This window comes from Zootoca vivipara, chromosome 2 (genome assembly GCF_965207765.1).
Source record: "Zootoca vivipara chromosome 2, rZooViv2.hap1.1, whole genome shotgun sequence".
NCBI lineage: Eukaryota > Metazoa > Chordata > Lepidosauria > Squamata > Lacertidae > Zootoca > Zootoca vivipara.
Genome location: NC_142584.1, coordinates 112,667,222 through 112,684,945, shown reverse-complemented (window position 1 = coordinate 112,684,945; position 17,724 = coordinate 112,667,222). Strand labels below are relative to the sequence as shown.

The 17,724-nt window shown below is 46.5% G+C and overlaps 2 protein-coding genes across 2 annotated transcripts; both read left to right on the top strand.

The window, feature by feature from the left end:
* Positions 1–2,122: 2,122 nt before the first annotated feature.
* Positions 2,123–9,409, top strand: LOC118081184 (uncharacterized). Its single transcript, XM_035107484.3, has 5 exons — positions 2,123–2,260; positions 4,016–4,986; positions 5,620–5,722; positions 5,956–6,453; positions 8,203–9,409. The coding sequence occupies exons 2-5, from the start codon at positions 4,186–4,188 to the stop codon at positions 8,853–8,855; spliced, it is 2,055 nt and encodes a 684-aa protein (XP_034963375.3). The 5' UTR covers positions 2,123–2,260; positions 4,016–4,185; the 3' UTR covers positions 8,856–9,409.
* Positions 9,410–13,160: 3,751 nt separating this feature from the next.
* On the top strand, positions 13,161–14,215 carry LOC118081371 (uncharacterized). Its single transcript, XM_088663639.1, has one exon. It carries the CDS (start codon positions 13,295–13,297, stop codon positions 14,078–14,080), a length of 786 nt encoding a protein of 261 aa, XP_088519765.1. The 5' UTR covers positions 13,161–13,294; the 3' UTR covers positions 14,081–14,215.
* Positions 14,216–17,724: the final 3,509 nt, after the last annotated feature.

Below are 17,724 nucleotides of genomic sequence, written 5' to 3'. Positions count from 1 at the left end.
TCTCAGAGAAGACAAAATGATTCCTGCCTTTTTCTTAATGATGACACGGACCATTCATAACATGAGAATATTCTTCACAACTGTGGGCAGGGCAGCGGGGTGGAGTAAATGAAGACAAACTACAACAACTAACTATAATATTGTTTACTGCTCCTGTGCAGGTTGCACAGATAAAAAATAATGAAAATCATTCTGATTGTTCAGATAGACTATATCTGATAGAATTCTACAGGATGTGGCATTAGTGTGTGAAAACTGAAGATCCAAAGGAAATGAAATACAGAAAAGTGCACAGATTGTTAGGCCATTCACAGCAGCAATCCAAAAACAAAACTTGTTCCAAGTTCACATAGCTAAGATGCAGCAGCAATGTGCTTTTTGAAACAACCAATAGAAAAGGGTTCAGCCCAACGCCTCCACCCAGAAAGCAGTTGAAGAGTTAAAGCCATAGAATTCCACTTGGATTCCTAGCAAGGCCTGGGAAACTGAGAAATCTGACACCACTGCAAACCCCAAAGGGCTACAGTTTTTATGGTTCTCCAGCAACATTTCTGACTCACAGTTGCAGTTGGTAGAAGAGCAGGACGAAATTACCTAGGAATTAAGGTGTTCTTTTCTATAAAGGTCCAATAGAGCAGGCAGTTTGAAATGAGCACGCCATCTGCAGGGGGGGGGGAGTACAACACAAACTTGGCAAGGCTGATTCTACCCTCCAAACCCCTCTTATTTCTGGCATATTATTTGGAGTGAAGAGTTACACAAGAAACTCTTGTAGGGAAAAGCTCTGTCGGATTTGACCTTTTCTGCTTGTTCTTCCCACGCCCAACAGGAATTGGGGGTAAAAATAATTTGGTGTATGCCTAAGAAAAATCCTGGTTGGATCAGCAGGACATAAGCCACCCTAGTCCAGCACCCTGTTCTCACGGTGGCCAGCCAGATATTGCACTGGGAAGCCTGGACGTGAGCCCAACAACCAAACTCTCCCTCCCTGTGATTTCCAGCAACTGATATTCAGAGGCAGAACAGAGCCCTCCCAAGCTAGTAGCCATGGCAATAGTGGATGGTGCTCCCTGGGGAAGAAGGCAGGGGGCCAAAACAGCAGCCAAAGCCGCTGACAGGCAGAGGCAACTAATTCTAGTTTTGTCCCTGGTCCTCTTCTCTGGTGAGCTGCACAAGTGCAATACTGACACTGAGACTGAACGGCAGGACCAACCCCTGGACCAGTTATGAATTAAGAAGGCAGGCAGGTAAGGACTGGCAGACCAAGACCATTCTCCCCAGTGGATTTTATTTTTATATATTTTTTATATTTACTGCATTGATATCCCACCTTTTTCTCCAAGGAGCTCAAGGAGGGGGGCACCCCATGGTTCTCCCCCTCCTCATTTGATCCCCACAACGACCCTGTGAGGTAGGTTCAGCTGAGAGAAGGCAGTGGCTGGCCTAAGGTCTCTCAGTCAGCTTCAGTGGGGATTTGAACCCTGGTCTCCGAAGGTCCTAGTCTGACACTCTAACCACTGCGCAACACTTGGCTCTCTGATATCGCTATTTCTTTTTTTCTTTTTTTTAAGATAATGAGGTGGTTTGCAACAAAGACTCACAAAACCATACAGTGAAAACCATGGGGATAAAATGAAAGCAGAAATCAATTAATCATTGTGGAAAAATGCATTCTTATCTGCCTGCACAGCAGGCCTGGCGGAGTAGAAAAATTTTCAGCAACGCATTTACAAGCTGAAACTTTCAAAGTTGTCTCAGCACTATGTGATTCTATATGCTTTAGTGGAGACCCTTGCATTGTGTGGGGGGGTTGGACTAGATGACCCTTAGGGAGCCCCTTCCAACTCCATGTTTCTATCATCCCTTTTGGAGCTGTCCAAGTTGGTGACCACATGGCGTGGGTGTGAATGCCACTGTGCTGTTTCTTTAGCCTGTCCCGAAAGACTTTTTCACCCTTCCTGCCTGATTTATTTTGAAAAACAAAAACAAAAACTGCAGCCAAGGATGCCCTGCACTTTTCCTCAGATGAAGAAGTCCAAGGAGAACCGGAAATGAAGGCTCTTGCTTTGGGGCTTTTTTTTTTAAAAAAAAGGCTTGTTTCCTTTCAAGCACCTATCTCTTTGTGGTAAACAAAGGGCATCCACTTCCTGCCCCCTCCCCTCTTGCTCCCCTCTGGAGGGAAACTGGCTTTTGAATATCTTCTTGCTGCAGAGAACAGGCTGCCAAGCCAGGAGAGAAGTGCCAAGGCTGCAAGGGAGAGGTGAGTGAAAATGGCCGGGGTGGGGTTGGGGACGGGACCTTAAAAGAAGGGAAGGGGGCAGGAAGAAGCTGCAGTTGGATAGAAAATGCAGAATTGCAGGAAGAGCAATGAAACTACATACTGCTGCAATCCCAGATCCTGGGAGAAAAAACAGGGCAGCAGCAACAAGATTCAACCTCTCTCCCAAATCAAACCAGTTCCAAACAGCCTGCTAAAGAGCGATGCAGGGAAGCTGTGGTCCTCCGGATGTTGTTGGACTACAACTCCCATCATTCCTCACTACAGTATTAGTTGTGCTGGCTGGGGCTGATGGGAGTTGGAGTCCTAATAGCCTTTGGAGGGATCCAGAGGTTCCGCGCCACCAAATCCCTGCTGCAAAGTGCATGCTAGTGCAGAAGTGGAAAGATGTCACAAAGGTACACACTAAATCATAGAATCACAGAATTCTTGAGATGGAAGGGATCCCGAGGGTCATCTAGTCCAACCCCCTGCAAAGCAATAATTCTGTGCTCAGTTGTTCCCTGGGTGGGCTCAAACCAGCATCTTTCTGGAAGCTAGCATAAGGTTGCCAGGCGTTGCACAGATTCTGTCGCTGTGCCTGTGAACAGCAGCTTCAGCCTCAAATATTAGCGCACGGTGGTACCACACCACTTGCAACGTTTAACTACACAGGAGCAGGTAGTTGTTTTTTCTCCCACTGGTCAGTTGGCAAGCCTGAGTTGCCACCTTTTCTTCAGCTTTCCTGACTGGGCTCCTCTGCTTGCCACCAACCTTAGACATTAGAGTGAAGTTTTGCACTGAAAGAGAAATCTATTATTTGAGGGAATGCCTGTTTCTTCCTTGAGAGGTGATGTGGTCCCCTTAACGGGAGGTATTTAATAGCAACTGCCTGTTGGGGAGAGACTGTGCTGAGGTTGCATTTTATGTCTTTTACTAATCAGGGAGGTTAGACTAGATGAGAGGAAGATCTTTTCCGTCTCTGTGGCTCCATTCACATCATACATTTTAAAATAGGATTATACCACTTTAAACTATCATTTTTTTCTGCCAAAGAATCCTGGGAACTGTAGTTTCTAAAGGGTGCTGAGAGTTGCCCCCTATTCCTCTCACAGGGCTACAGTTCCATATTAGTATAAACAGGCCCTCTTCTCGGAAAAATCTGGGAATTGTAGCTCTGTCAGGGAAATGAATTGTGTTATCTGCAGTTCATATCGTTACCAGTGATGAGTAAATTTTGCATTGTTTAAGAATAAATAATAATCCATGTTAGAGTTTATTTCCTCTGAAACACAGTCGTACCTCAAATTTATATTTAACCTCTGCAAGTTGCTCATACCATAACATACAATGGAAAGTGTGTCACAGTTCCATTGATTTATTTGCCCATCCTTCATCCTCCTCGATCAGTTCTGGGGCTACTTATATTAACCTGTCTTTGCAGACAGTTGTAGGGATTCCTGAAATAATGGATAAGAATCATTTTGAAATTCTGTCAATCTTGATTTGACTTCAAATGTGTGGAACACACTTTTCCAACAACAGTGTTGAGCTCGACGCACCTTGCAACAGTAATAAAGCATTTGAAAATGATGGGTAAATAACATTATAAGAAAGGAGCTGTCTCTTAGGACAGTAGTGTTTAGTGGGTCTTGCCTGTTCTGTTCATAGCTCATTCTAAGCTTATCAGGAAGGTCCAGACACTTTGTGAGGGCAGGTTCCCAACTAAATATTCACATAAATCTTGTTCCCTTTCAGGAGAAGCCTGCAGCACTTCATCGGAGAGACCACAACACCCTGCAACTTATAGTTTCCTAGAAGACTGTAATATAGCAAGAGATTCATGGACTGACTGTGAGGAGTGATTTAAAGAAAGCCCAGCAGAGGCTGGATGTTCTTCCTGACAGTTCCTGACATTGAACAGTTCAATGGAGACCTTGAGAGTGGAGGTGAACATGTCTGTGGATGAAGGGGCAGCAAAGACCCCAGGATTGCAGAAGGGAGAGCAAAACACCCCCAACGTCAAATTGTGGACAGATCTGGGAGGAAGGAAAGCCCCACAGCTTGTGTGCATCAAGGGGATTGGAGAATCACAAGCTACGGTCTATCCACGGCAGGTGAAACGTGAACCAGAAGAGGAGCTTCAGGAATGCTGGGAAGCCCAGTGGCAGGAGTTCCTCAAGACATTGCAGGCCCCTCACTCAGGATGGGGGAATCCTCAGGTATCAGAGGGGCCCTCAGCATGGGAGGATCCTAAGGCCTTCCTGGCCTCCTTTGAGCAAGTAGCCTCAGCCTGCCGGTGGCCTCTGGACAAGTGGGTGACCCTCCTCTTGCCAGCCCTCAGCATAGAGGCTCAGCAGGCTTTCTACAGCCTCAGTGCCCAGGACAGGGGAGACTACGGGAAGGTGAAGGCGGCCATCTTGCAAGGGGACTCCACTTTGAGGGAGAAGCAGCGCCAGCACTTCAGGCAGTTCTGCTACCAGGAAGTGGAGGGGCCCAGAGGCGTTTACGGCCGGCTGAGGGAACTTTGCCGCCAGTGGCTGAGAGTGGAGAGACACACCAAGGAGGAGATCTTGGAGCTGCTGATCCTGGAGCAGTTCCTGACCGTCCTGCCCCAGGAAATGGAGAGCTGGGTGAGGGAACAGGGCCCAGAGACTTGTGCCCAGGCAGTGGTCCTGGCAGAGAATTTCCTGCTACAGCAGCAGAACACGGTGAAACAGGAAGGAGAGGTGAGGGGTGTTCAATGCTGGTCGTTCTGGTGGTCCTGGAAGGTGGATTCAGGAGAGAGTGACCGCCCCGATTTTGCATTACTTGATTGGTGCCAATCCAGTTACTACAATTAGATAAATGGCATTGGAGTTGAAGAGACGCTGTTGCCACAAGCATTTTAGATCAGATTTTTGCATCTAGCTTTCTGGGGTTATGGTGGTCAGCTGAGATAAAGCTCCTCTATGGAAACAGGAATACAGGAATATACCAAGTCAGGCTCAGTACTGCTGACAAGTGACTGGCAGCAGCTGTAGAGAGGACCCTCCTGCATGTTATATACCACTTTAAACAGCCATGGCTTCCCCCCAAGAATAGTGTAGTTTGTTAAGGATGCTGAGAGTTGTTAGGAGACTCCCTATTCCCCTCACAGAGCTACAATTCCCAGAGTTCCCTGGGAAGGGGGACTGGTAGTTAAACCACTCTGGGAATGGTTTAATTTTGTGGGGAATAGGGGGTCTCCTAACAACATTCTCTATTACCTGTAGTTTCTCGACCAAGTGCAAGGGAACCCTGTACTGAGTGGATTTTTTGAGGAGAAACCAAATATCTGCCTCTATTGGAGCACTAATGCCTTGATTTTTCTTTAATTGCAGCTTCAGATGTCTCGGCCTCAGGGGACCATAACGGCTGTGGATTCCTCTGAGGCCAGCCAGGTCTTGCCCTTGGACAAGGCCACTGAACAGGCAAGAAAAGGAGGTAAGGACACAAGGGATAGGACTCAGGCTGCATCAGAATGATGGAAAATTGATTGGGTTGTTGTATCTAAGGAAGTCATCCTGTTAGCGCAAGGACTTTGACCTGTGCCACGGAACTTCATCTCAACTCGCTTGAGTTGAGAAGGCCTGGGGGAGGGATAGAAAAATGGGGGGGGCGGCGGTTTTGCTTTAATTTTAAATGTGAAGGGCACCACATTCTGCTTATTCTTGCAGTTGATGGGCAAATGCGCGAGAACAAGATGAAGGAGCCTCATCACGGATGTTCTGTGCAGGCGGCACCAGAAAAGCGCTCCTTGGAAAGAGGCGGTATATTCCAGTATCACAACGAGGCCGCAAGTCTCCAGGTTCTGCAAGAGTCGGAAAAGGAGCAGGGAAAGGATGCGACAAAGAGTTTTGCCGAAACCCTTTCATGTTGGGAAGGGGGCTCTCGGAAGCAAGTGGCCATAACCCAGAATAACACCCTGCATGGCAAGGGAGAAAAGGCCCAGAGTGACCTCAGAGGAGACTCCAGGTGGGGCTCAGACATTCGGATAATCCATCTGGTTGAGAAACCACGGCAATTGCAGTACCAAGTGGAAACCTTTGGTGAAAGCTCAACCCTTGTGGCCAACGAGAGGAGCCCCCAGGGAGAGAAGCCGCATAAGTGTACCAACTGTGGGAGGAGCTTCTGTCAGAGTGCAAGCCTTGCGGCACACGAGAGAATCCACACAGGTGAGAAAATGGGTCAGTGACAGGCTGTAAGCTGCATTCGCTGGGCAGGAGAACTCCATGGGTGCTTGAGCACATGGGGGGCTGAATTGAAGGAAGTCCCCATTGCCACCCCCCTGGCAGATCCAGTTAAAAGGATCTGGTTTTTTTCCCCTGTCCCTGAAACCCATCCTTAACTGCACGGCCACAGGAATAGTTAATATAGGGCTAAGGTAAACGAGTAAAAAGTGGCTTAGCAGATGTAAATCAATGGCTGGGTACAGACTGACCCATTTGCAAGGCTAAAATGTAGTTTTTCTCATTCCAGAGTCATTCATGCTCGTCCTCAGCATGCAGATGGAACAGGTGATTGCAATCTTGGTATACAGTACATCCATGGCTGCTATTTTTTAATTATTTTTTAAAATTTATTGGTTGGTTTGTTAACCTAGGTAACTCAAAGTGAATTACAATATATAAGAAGGCAAACACGTACATTGAAATGAGCATAAAAGAAAAAACAAAACAAAAGACAATCTAAAAGACAACCCTGTTCCTGGTGCCTAAAGCTATGTAATGATGGCGCCAGACAAGCCTCCCTGGGGAGAGCATTCCACAAGTGGGGAGCCACCACCGAGAAGGCCCATTCTCATGTTGCCACCCTCCAGACCTCCTGAGGAGGGGGCACACAAAGGTCACGGTGATTCTTTCTCTTGCTCTGTTGTTGCTTTTCTTGTCTTGTAAGATCCCTTTGGGCACACTTCTGTGGAAAAGCAGCATGCAAATTTAGTGGGTCTCCTCTAGGTACGACTAGTATTTGATGCAACACGATGTCTTCTTGTCTTGGTAGCTGCCTCCGGATAGGACTAGAATTAGATACAAACAAATAATTAAAATAATGTGGGGAACCAGTGAAGATACAGATTTTTCCTTCTTTGGGGCAGATAACCTATTTGCTTTAGCTGAGATTCCTGCATTGCAGGGGGTTGGACTAGATGACCCATGGGGTTCCTTCCAATTCCACCATTCTGTGATTCCATGTTTAAATTCGAGGAAAAGGACAGAGATTTCCAGCTGTTGGGAACTCTTAGCCAAAGCAAGGACAGCCCGCGGACTGTCTCGCCAGAGTGGTGCATGCTCTAGTTATCTCTCGCTTGGACTACTGCAATGCGCTCTACGTGGGGCTACCTTTGAAGGTGACCCGGAAACTACAACTAACCCAGAATGCGGCAGCTAGACTGGTGACTGGGAGCGGCCGCCGAGACTACATAACACCGGTCCTGAAAGACCTACATTGGCTCCCAGTACGTTTCCGAGCACAGTTCAAAGTGTTGGTGTTGACCTTTAAAGCCCTAAACGGCCTCGGTCCAGTATACCTGAAGGAGCGTCTCCACCCCCATCGTTCTGCCAGGACACTGAGGTCCAGCGCCGAGGGTCTTCTGGCGGTTCCCTCGCTACGAGAAGCCAAGTTACAGGGAACCAGGCAGAGGGCCTTCTCAGTAGTGGCACCCACCCTGTGGAATGCCCTCCCACCAGAAGTCAAAGAGAACAACAATTACCAGACCTTTAGAAGGCATCTCAAGGCAGCCCTGTTTAGGGGAAGCTTTTGATGTTTGATGGATTTCTGTATTTTAATGTTTTGTTGGAAGCCGCCCAGAGTGGCTGGGGGAACCCGGCCAGATGGGCGGGGTATAAATAAATTATTATTATTATTATTATTATTATTATTATTATTATTATTATTATGGTTCTTTTTTATATATACACATCCAGGAGCACTTGAAACTGAGGGACATCGCCTTCAGCAGGAAAGCCCAGAACAACTGGAGCTAAGGGAGGCACTGTTGAGAAGAGGCAAGGTTTTGCATCATGGCAAAGAGGGAGTGAGGCCTGCGGGTCAGCAGGGGATCAGGCCAGAGAGGAACGTGGATGGAGATCCTACCAGTAAAGGAGGCGACTTGGGGTGGGAAGAGGGCAACGGTCACCAGAGGCTCCACCACTGCCATTGTGGAAGGAGCTTCAAGCACCGCTGCAACCTGAAAGCCCACGAGCGGACCCACACCGGAGAAAGGCCCCACAAGTGTTTGGACTGTGGGAGGAGCTTCGGCAAGGGTTCCACGCTCCGGGCTCACGTGAGGACTCACACCGGGGAGAAGCCGTACATGTGCTCCACCTGCGGGAAAAGGTTCACGACCAGGTCGGGCCTCCTGACCCACGAGAGAATCCACACGGGGGAGAGGCCCTATAAGTGTTCGGACTGCGGGAGGAGCTTCATCCAGAAGTCCTGCCTCCTGGCCCACGAGATAAGCCACAAAGGAGAGAAGTCGTACAGCTGCTCTGATTGCGGGAAGAACTTCGGGCACAGCTCAGGCCTTCGCATGCATCGGAGAATCCACTTGGGAGGGAGAACCACGGAGAAACTCTGACTGCGGTTGAACAAATGGCCAGACAAACCATGGGTAAAGCAAACAACGGCTGAGTGGTAAATGTGCTAATGTGGTGTCTCTTCGGAGCTACACATTTGTGTTGTTAAGGCAAAGGAGTCTTTCAGATATCAATATGTGATGGGTGGGGACTGAGATCTGTTGAACCCGATTTTACACCCCCCCCCCCGGTTTCTCCCAAATAAAACCTTGTAGTTCTTATTTCAGCAGTAAACTGGTGTCTTCAGCTGTGCCATTTCTGACGGTAGTTGGGAGCTCAATATGTTCAAATACTTCACTATTAAAAAGAAGCAAACCCTGCCTCTAGAAAGCTAGTGTGCCAATGAGAATCATTTTAGCCCAGGCACACTAGTTTTCTAGATGCAGGGTTGTTGTTTTTATGCATTCAGGAACATGAGTCCTCCCCCTGCAATCAGAAGTGGTACTTCCCAGAGGCAAATTTACCCCCTTCAGGTGAACCATACCATAGCTGGAATTGCTCTGGTCCACGGGGTCACGAGGAGTCGGACACGACTAAATGACTAAACAACAACGACAATTTTTCACATTGTATGGTTGCCTTTTATTTATTTGCCCCTGAAGAAACAGTGCACAAGAACTCCAACCCCGCCTGCAAATATGAATGTAGAGGCAGAGCACTCAGCCTTCTTTGAATTGCTGTTGTAAATAAAAATGTTATATGTATTTATTTTTAGTGGAAGCTCATCCCTGTGAGTTGCTGTCCCAGTTTGTATTATACAAACTGATCATTTTATTTTTCATGGTTTAAAACAGGCATCCCCAAACTTCGGCCCTCCAGATGTTTTGGACTACAATTCCCATCTTCCCCGACCACTGGTCCTGTTAGCTAGGGATCATGGGAGTTGTAGGCCAAAACATCTGGAGGGCTGTAGTTTGGGGGTGCCTGGTTTAAAAGCAAGGTCTTTGCACTTTGGGCCAAACAAACCTTAACACTAACTGAGTTAGCAATGCCAGTAACTAGCCAGGGACAAAATAATAATAATAATAAATCCTTCCAGTAGCACCTTAGAGACCAACTAAGTTTGTTAGTGGTATGAGCTTTCGTGTGCAGGTATCTGAAGACGTGTGCATGCACACGAAAGCTCATACCAATAACAAACTTAGTTGGTCTCTAAGGTGCTACCGGAAGGATTTTTAAAATTTTGTTTCAACTATGGCAGACCAACACGGCTACCTACCTGTAACCAGCCAGGGACAAGACCTTGAGGTCATGGTGGATAGTTTTGATGAAGACATCTATCTACCCAGTGTGTGCCACAGCTGTGATAAAGGCAAATTCCACCCTGGGAATTGTTAAGAAAGGAATTGAAAATAAAACTGTTGATATCATAATGCTGTTCTACAAATCTGTTGTGGTAAGAAAAATACTGCTCCCTTTCCCTTATATGGGATATCTAAGAGCCTGTATAGAGTCCTTTTTATCTTCACAATAACCCGGTGAGGTAGATTAGGCTCAGACAGTGACTATCACCCTGTGAGTGGCAGAGTGGGGAATTTGAACCTTTGGCTCCCAAGTCCTAGTCCAACCTTTAAGCGCTTTACCATGCAAGCTCTTGTGTGTGTGTGTGTGTGTGTGTGTACATATAAGCACATCAACACATTCAGGTTGCCCAGTCACAAATTATATTGCACAACCAATTTGCTCCGCCGATCAGACTTCATTGCAATAAGAAAAGCGCCAGGAAACAGGTCGGATTATCGACCAGAGAAGTGTGTCTGCAAGGTTAGTCATCATTACTCAAACGGTTAAATCCACCGAGTTTAACTCCGGTTCCTAGAAAGGCCAGAGAGAGAGAGAGAGAGAGAGAGAGAGAGAGAGAGAGAGAGAGAGAGAGTGGAGGAGGCGGAGGAGGAAGAAAGATGATGATGGAACAGGAAAGCCACTTCCTTACTAAACCTTTTTCTATCGCGCCCCCTGGAGGTGGGTGGCAGGGTTGGCGTGTTCTACGACCTTTACAGACAAGGGGGTTCCCGTTGGAGCCTTTTAGCAGATCTCCCCACCCTACCCACCAGCTGCAATTAGCAGGGTTTGCATTGCAAAAGGTTGCAAGGAGAGGTGAGCGTGGAGGGAAAGGAAGGGGTTTTAAAGGGGAGCCTAGTAAGTTCCAGAGAATGGACCGCAGCAGCCCAGGAGCTGGTTGCACAAGACGGGAGAGAGACTGAAGAAGAGGAAGAAAAAAGATCCGTTGTGTGTTCAGATACTCTGGTTGACTCGATTATCTGGCATTTCACCCTGGTAAATCCACTGTCTCTGTGTGTGTGTGTGTGTGTTTGTTTGTTTGTTTTGGGAAGGAGTGCCTTTATCATTTTGATTGTAAAATAGTAATACATTTCTGGTCAAAGCATTTCTGCTCATGCAAGCCTATCCAAGATGCCTAGAATGCTTTAGTCTGCCTTTAACTACGCTTATTTTAATAAACAGTTTGATTTTTTTTTTAAAAAAAATTTTTTTTGACAGTTATCATCATTGTTATTTGCAAACTCTTTAAGAGGTTTTGGGTACAATCCAGCAGTATACGATACAGTTATTACTCATATCATTAGTAATTATCCCAGCTTCCTAACAGCTTGTGGTACCAGCTGCTACCTGGTTGGCCACACTGAGAACAGGATGCTGAACTAGATGGGACACTGGCCTGAAATAGCAAGGCTCTTTGTTGTTGTTGTTGTGGCCCTCAGGCTGAAAAACTGCCCCATCTCTGCCATAAGGGGGTGCCTCCATTGAGACATCCCTCTGCCCAGTCACCATCCACATCATTTCCTAAGGCAGGTGTCCTAGAGCAGAATCCCAGGTGACGATTTTAATATTTATTAGCTGTTCCCGACCACGCGTTGCTGTGGCCATCATCCCCCCACGTGTTCTGTTAGATCCCCCACCCCTCCCCAAAGGCACGACCCTCCTCCACTCAGCGCCCCCGTTCCTCACCCCAGACCTCTCTCTGGTCCCCCCACTGCGTGACATCATCTTCGACCCCTCTTCCATCTGCACACCCCATGTGCATCTTGGGCCTGGTCTGTTCCCCTGGCAGGGCAATGCTAGGCAATGCCATGTGATGTCACAGATACTCTGCAGCCAATGACAGCAGCTGAGACATCCTCAGCTGTGCTGCTTTGACGTCCAACAGATGGTAATACAACGAACTTTGGAGGAAGGTTTTTCTAAAAAATAAGGTCACAGGTGAGACATCTTTAGAACCTAGGTATACGAAAACACTCGTGTACGGTGTGGCAATGTTGTGTCGAATTTTCGAAGCAATTGGTCAAGCTTTTTTGGAGATTGCCCCCATTGAACAGAGACGTCTTTACATTTTTATTTATATAGATTTATTTATGGGACCATTTATATGCCGTTTCCAGGGAGTTCTCTGGCAGCCTACGATAAAGAAGTTCAAAGGCAATCCTAACCTTAAGCATACAAATGCAGCATAGCATTAAACCACGTGGAAAACTAAAGGATTCTCAAGCAGAACTCAAAACCCTTAAGAGTTCTAAATCCTGCAATCCCTTAGAGAATTTGAAACTTTATTTTTAAAAAGCTGGGATGCTATATATTTTCACCCAACTCTGACTTTCACATTACTGTCTTAGAACAAAATGAAGTAGTCTTCCCTCTGGCCCACATGACATGAATATCACGCAAATAGCCCTGAAGAGAGGTTCCTGATCTCAGAATAGTTGTGCTCTTTGTGCCACTAGGCAAAAGTGCTGTTTTCAAATGCTGAAAAAGAGGAAAGGACAAAAAAATCCATCCATTCATACAGAAACACCTCTCTTTTCCTTTCATGCAACGAAAGGCTTTATAAGAATTCAAGTCAGGCAAAACCACTCAAGGAAGGAAAGGCCCCTGGGAGGGGTTGTGGCTTAGTGGCCCTGAGGGCCAAACAGAGAGGTTTGAAGGGCCACTTTTGTTCCTGAGCCTGAGGTTCCTTGCCTCAGCCTTAAGGCATTGTCTTGTTGCTCACCTGGTGCTGAGCTGCTTGCCTTTCTGCAGTCAGACAAATCCTTCTCTTTGCCCAAGATGTTTAGGCTTTTTAGATCCTAGCCTTTCATCTGCTGTGCCACTACGGCCTTTTTGCTGTTCTCATATTATGGCGAGCCATTTTAAAAGACTTCAGCCTGATGTGTGGGGTAATATTTATTCATAAGAAATAAGCATCCAGAGCAGGGTGTGACTCATATTATGATTGCCCCTTTCGTCCTAGGCAGGTGATGGACGAGTGCGTGAGAATAAGACAAAGAAGCTTCGGGAGCATGTGGATCCGGGAAAGATATGAGTGATGCTGTTCCTAGAGGATTGTTTGGATGGGAAAAAAGTGAAAGATCATGATTATGGTGCCGTAAAGCCATGTGCTGATGTCAAAGGCAGCTTCCAACAGCGCTGAAATCATAAACACCAAATAATGCATACAGGAGAGGATAAATATAAGTGCTCGGAATGTGGGAAAACCTTCAGCCGGAGCACCAACCTTCTAGTACATGAAAGAACCCACACTGGAGAGAAACCATATGAGTGCTCCAACTGTGGGAGAAGCTTCACCCATAGTTCAAATCTTAGGGCACATGAGAAAATCCACACAGGAGAAAAGCCGTATGCATGCACAAGCTGTGGCCAGACCTTCTATCACAGCTCGAGCCTTACAGCGCATGAGAGAATCCACACAGGGGAGAATGTACACAGGTGCCCACACTGTGAGAAGGTCTTCACTCGTAGCTCAGTTTTTAGGAAACACATGAGAATCCATACAGGTGAGAAACCATTCAAGTGCTCTGACTGTGGGAAAAGTTTCTCTCAGAGGTGCAATCTTACTATCCACGAGAAGACCCACACAGGAGAGAGACCCTTTAAGTGCTCCGATTGTGGGAGAAATTTCAGTCGAAAATGTGACCTCATCGCACATGAGAGAATCCACACAGAGGAGGACCCATACAAGTGCTCACACTGCGGGAAAAGCTTCTCTCAGAAGTCCAACCTTGTTATACATGAAAGGACCCATACAGAGGAGAATCCGTATCCGTGTCTGCACTGTGGGAAACGCTTCCGTCAGAAGGGGAACCTCATGACGCACATGCGGATCCACACAGGAGAGAAGCCGTACCAGTGTTTGGATTGCGGGAGGAGATTCAGTCAGAAGGGCAGCCTCACATCACACGAGAAAACACATTCAAGAGAGAAAAGGACTGTCTAAAAGCTTAACTTGCAAGTGTGGACTTGATATTTTTCAGCCTAAGGTGGAAGTACCTGATTTTCCCAAGTACAGTGGTACCTTGGTTTACAACCATAATCCGTTCCGGAGGTCTGGTTGTAAACCAAAACAGGTTGTAACCCAAGGCTCACTTTCGCCAATGGGGCCTCCCCCCCCCCAAAAAATGGTTGTAATAATAATAATAATAATAATAATAATAATAATAATAATTGTAATTGTAATTTTAAAAAAGGGACACGGACTTCCGAGTTTGACGTGGTTGTAATCCAAAACGGTTGTAATCCAAGACGGTTGCAAATCAAGGTACCACTGTATAGTTTTTGTAATGGAAAAGCCCTGGTAGTTCCTCAAAACCTTACGGAGAGGCTTCCCTGAAAGATGGATTGCCCACTGCTATTGAGTGTCTTCCTCAACACATAGCTATCAATCTGCCAGGCTCGTATTATGTTCTTATGCACCACAAACCCTGGCCCTCGAAAGATGAAACCCTAGTTACTGTGGCTGAAGAAATACAGAACTGTGAAACCAGCTAGGAACAGTTAGAAGTAGTAACATTACTCAGCAGCACTCAAGCTTTAATACCGTACATCTGTCATTAGTTTTAAAAAGAAAAGGCATTTTTTTGCAGGGGGGGGGATTACTGAAAATACTCTGTGTTTGCAGCTCTTGGGGGGGGGGGTTCTTAAAATGACATGTTCTATGTGTCTATTTAGCCCTGGTGTTGGAATGTGCTCTGCAGAGGGGCTCAAATGGTAGGAAATGGTTTAAGAGAAGGGCAGCTTCATAACCACCTCTTCCTGGTAGTTCATTTAACACAGTCCCACCCCCTCGGTTTTATAATGTTACGAAGTGGATCAGCTGTCCCTTTTTCATAGTTATCCCCTATCTGCACTTGGGAATTGGCAACATTTGCCTGCCTACAGCTGTGTTGTAAAGGATTGTTGGGAACATTTACATGAAACACTGTGAACACTAAAAAGATAATTCCACTACTACAAGTTAGATTTGTAATGAAACGCAGCAGTCTGTAGGGTGCTCATGGCCTCTACTAGAACCAGGGCCTTCTCAACACTGGCCCCGACCTGGTGGAACGCTCTGTCTCCTGAGGCCAGGGCCGTGGGACCTGATTTCTTTCCGCAGGGCCTGTAAGACAGAGTTGTTCTGCCTGGCATTTGACCTGGAGCCAACCTGATTCCCTTCCCCGTTTTCCCTTTCTTTTTCCCTTTTGTATGAGGCTGCATTTTTAATTTAATTTTGATGTATTTAGTCTTGTTGTTGAGTTGTATTTTAACAAGTTTTATATTTGGTGTTAGCCGCTCTGAGCCCGGCTTTGGCTGGGGAGGGCGGGGTCTAAATACAATTATTATTATCATTATTATTATTATCATTATTATTATCTTGCTGTCTTCCAGGATACTTATCACTTCTCTCTCTCTCTCTCTCTCTCTCTCACTCACACACACACACACAGAGAGAATTTTCCTGTCTCATTAGAGAATCAGCTTTTCAAGGCCACTGGAAATGTGTGGTCCTTGGGCTGTTTTTAGGAAAGCATCAGGCTTGTTTACACATTTTTGTCTTCTTGAAGAAGCCATGGTCTGATCTGAAAATACAAATATTTAGTTTACAAAACTATAAAAATAAAGAAAAATTAAGTTTGCAAAACAATACTGTAATTACCATGTGGTTAGGGTAGATCAACATGTCAGTGTCCACTTATCCCCAGTGTAAATATGACATATCGGCAAAAGTCAGAAATTGAAAGATAACTATAGCATGTACACGAAAATTGATTTCAGATTTGAAATCAGATTGAAAGAACATATAAGAACAATCTCTGGGTTATTTGTGGGGCCTGCCTGGTGTTTTTACACGAGTAGAATGTGTCCTTTTATTTAAAATGCATCTCTGGGTTATTTGTGGGGCATAGGAATTAATTCCTTTTTCTTTTTCAAAATATAGTCTGGCCCACCACATGGTCTGAGGGACGGTGGACCGGCCCACGGCTGAAAAAGGTTGCTGACCCATGCTTTATAAGGTTTACTTCTAAGACCACAAAAACTCTATTATAGTTGGTTGAGCTAATAGTGTACCAGCATCTATTAAAGTTTATGTAGCTAGTGTGTTTATGTTTGTCTTGTGCCATGAGGCAATCAACTTTGAACTGAACTGAGTGGGAAAGGAGCTCTGGAAAAGGCTACTGGAAAGCAGGAAAACTCTGATGTTCTGCTGGAAGACTGCAGATCACACTGAAGTGTGGTGTATCAACAACAGATGGCAATCTTACAGGTTACGGGCCAACTGACTTCTACTAGTCAATAATAATAATAAATAATAATAATAATGTCAAACTATGGAGTATGCTCCCCCAGGAGGCAGTGATGGCCACCAACTTGGGTGGCTCTAAAAGAGGGTAAGACAAAATTAATAGAGGGTGCTATTGAGGGCTCCTTGCCATGATGGCTATGCTCTGCCCCCACACAGCTGGAGACAGTAAATCTTCCCAATACCTGTCGCTGGAAACCACGGGAGGGGAGAATGCTCTTGTGCTCATGTTCTGCTCCCAGGTTTCCCATAGGCATCTGGCTGGCCCAGATGCTAGACTAAGATGGGCCACTGGGCTGATCAAGCAGGCTCTCCTTATGAATTCAGTGAAATTTATCACTAAGTACGGAGATGGTGAGGCTGCCCTTACACAGAGAGTCTCTAGTTGGTGCCTCACATACACGCACAGTTTGTATCATAGAGTTGGAAGAGACCACAAGGGCCATCCAATCCAACCCCCTGCCAAGCAGGAAACACCATCTTCTTTCTGTCTGAAGTCTACAGAGCCAAGAGCGCCCTCTTCCAATATGCACGGAGTTGATTTCTGGTAATCCATCAATGCGCATATTTGAACAACTATATCGGAGGTCTTGAGGGACATGAAGGCATACCACATACCACACAGCTGTCTCATTTTAAGCAGCACATTATTCCAGATTGACAGAATACTTCCTGGGTTTAGATCCCAATCCTGGATGTCTTGTGCTGGTTCCCGTTTTGCTCTTTTCATCCCACCCTGTGTCGTGAGTGAATTGGCTCACACCAGAGCATGGAATAATTAAAAAATGGAAGCGAAACCCCCCTCCCCCCTCCAGGTTACCACTCTTCTTCCTACTTCCCTTGTGGCAGGAGACGGAGACCCTACCCAAAGCTGCAGCGACTTTGCCTAAGGCCAGGCATTCCCAAACTTCGGCCCTCCAGATGTTTTGGACTACAATTCCCATCATCCCTGACCACTGATCCTGTTAGCTAGGGATCATGGGAGTTGAAGGCCAAAACATCTGGAGGGCTGCAGTTTGGGGATGCCCGCCTAAGGTCATAGCGGGAGTGGAGGAGGCTGTGCCGGCTGCAGCTCTGCCCAAGGTGGCTTTGCCCATGGCCGGGGCAGCTCTGCTTGAGGTCACGCTGGTGGCAGAGGGAAAGGCAGCGGCCACAGAGGTGGCGGCCAAAAGTATGGGGGGGGGAAGGCGGTTGGTGAGCAAGTGAGGGATGGGCAAGCAGGTGGGGAGAGCAATCAGTGAGGGTGCAGCAGGGGGGTAGGTGGGTGGCATGGATTTTAGGCAGAATTTTTTTTAAGGGTA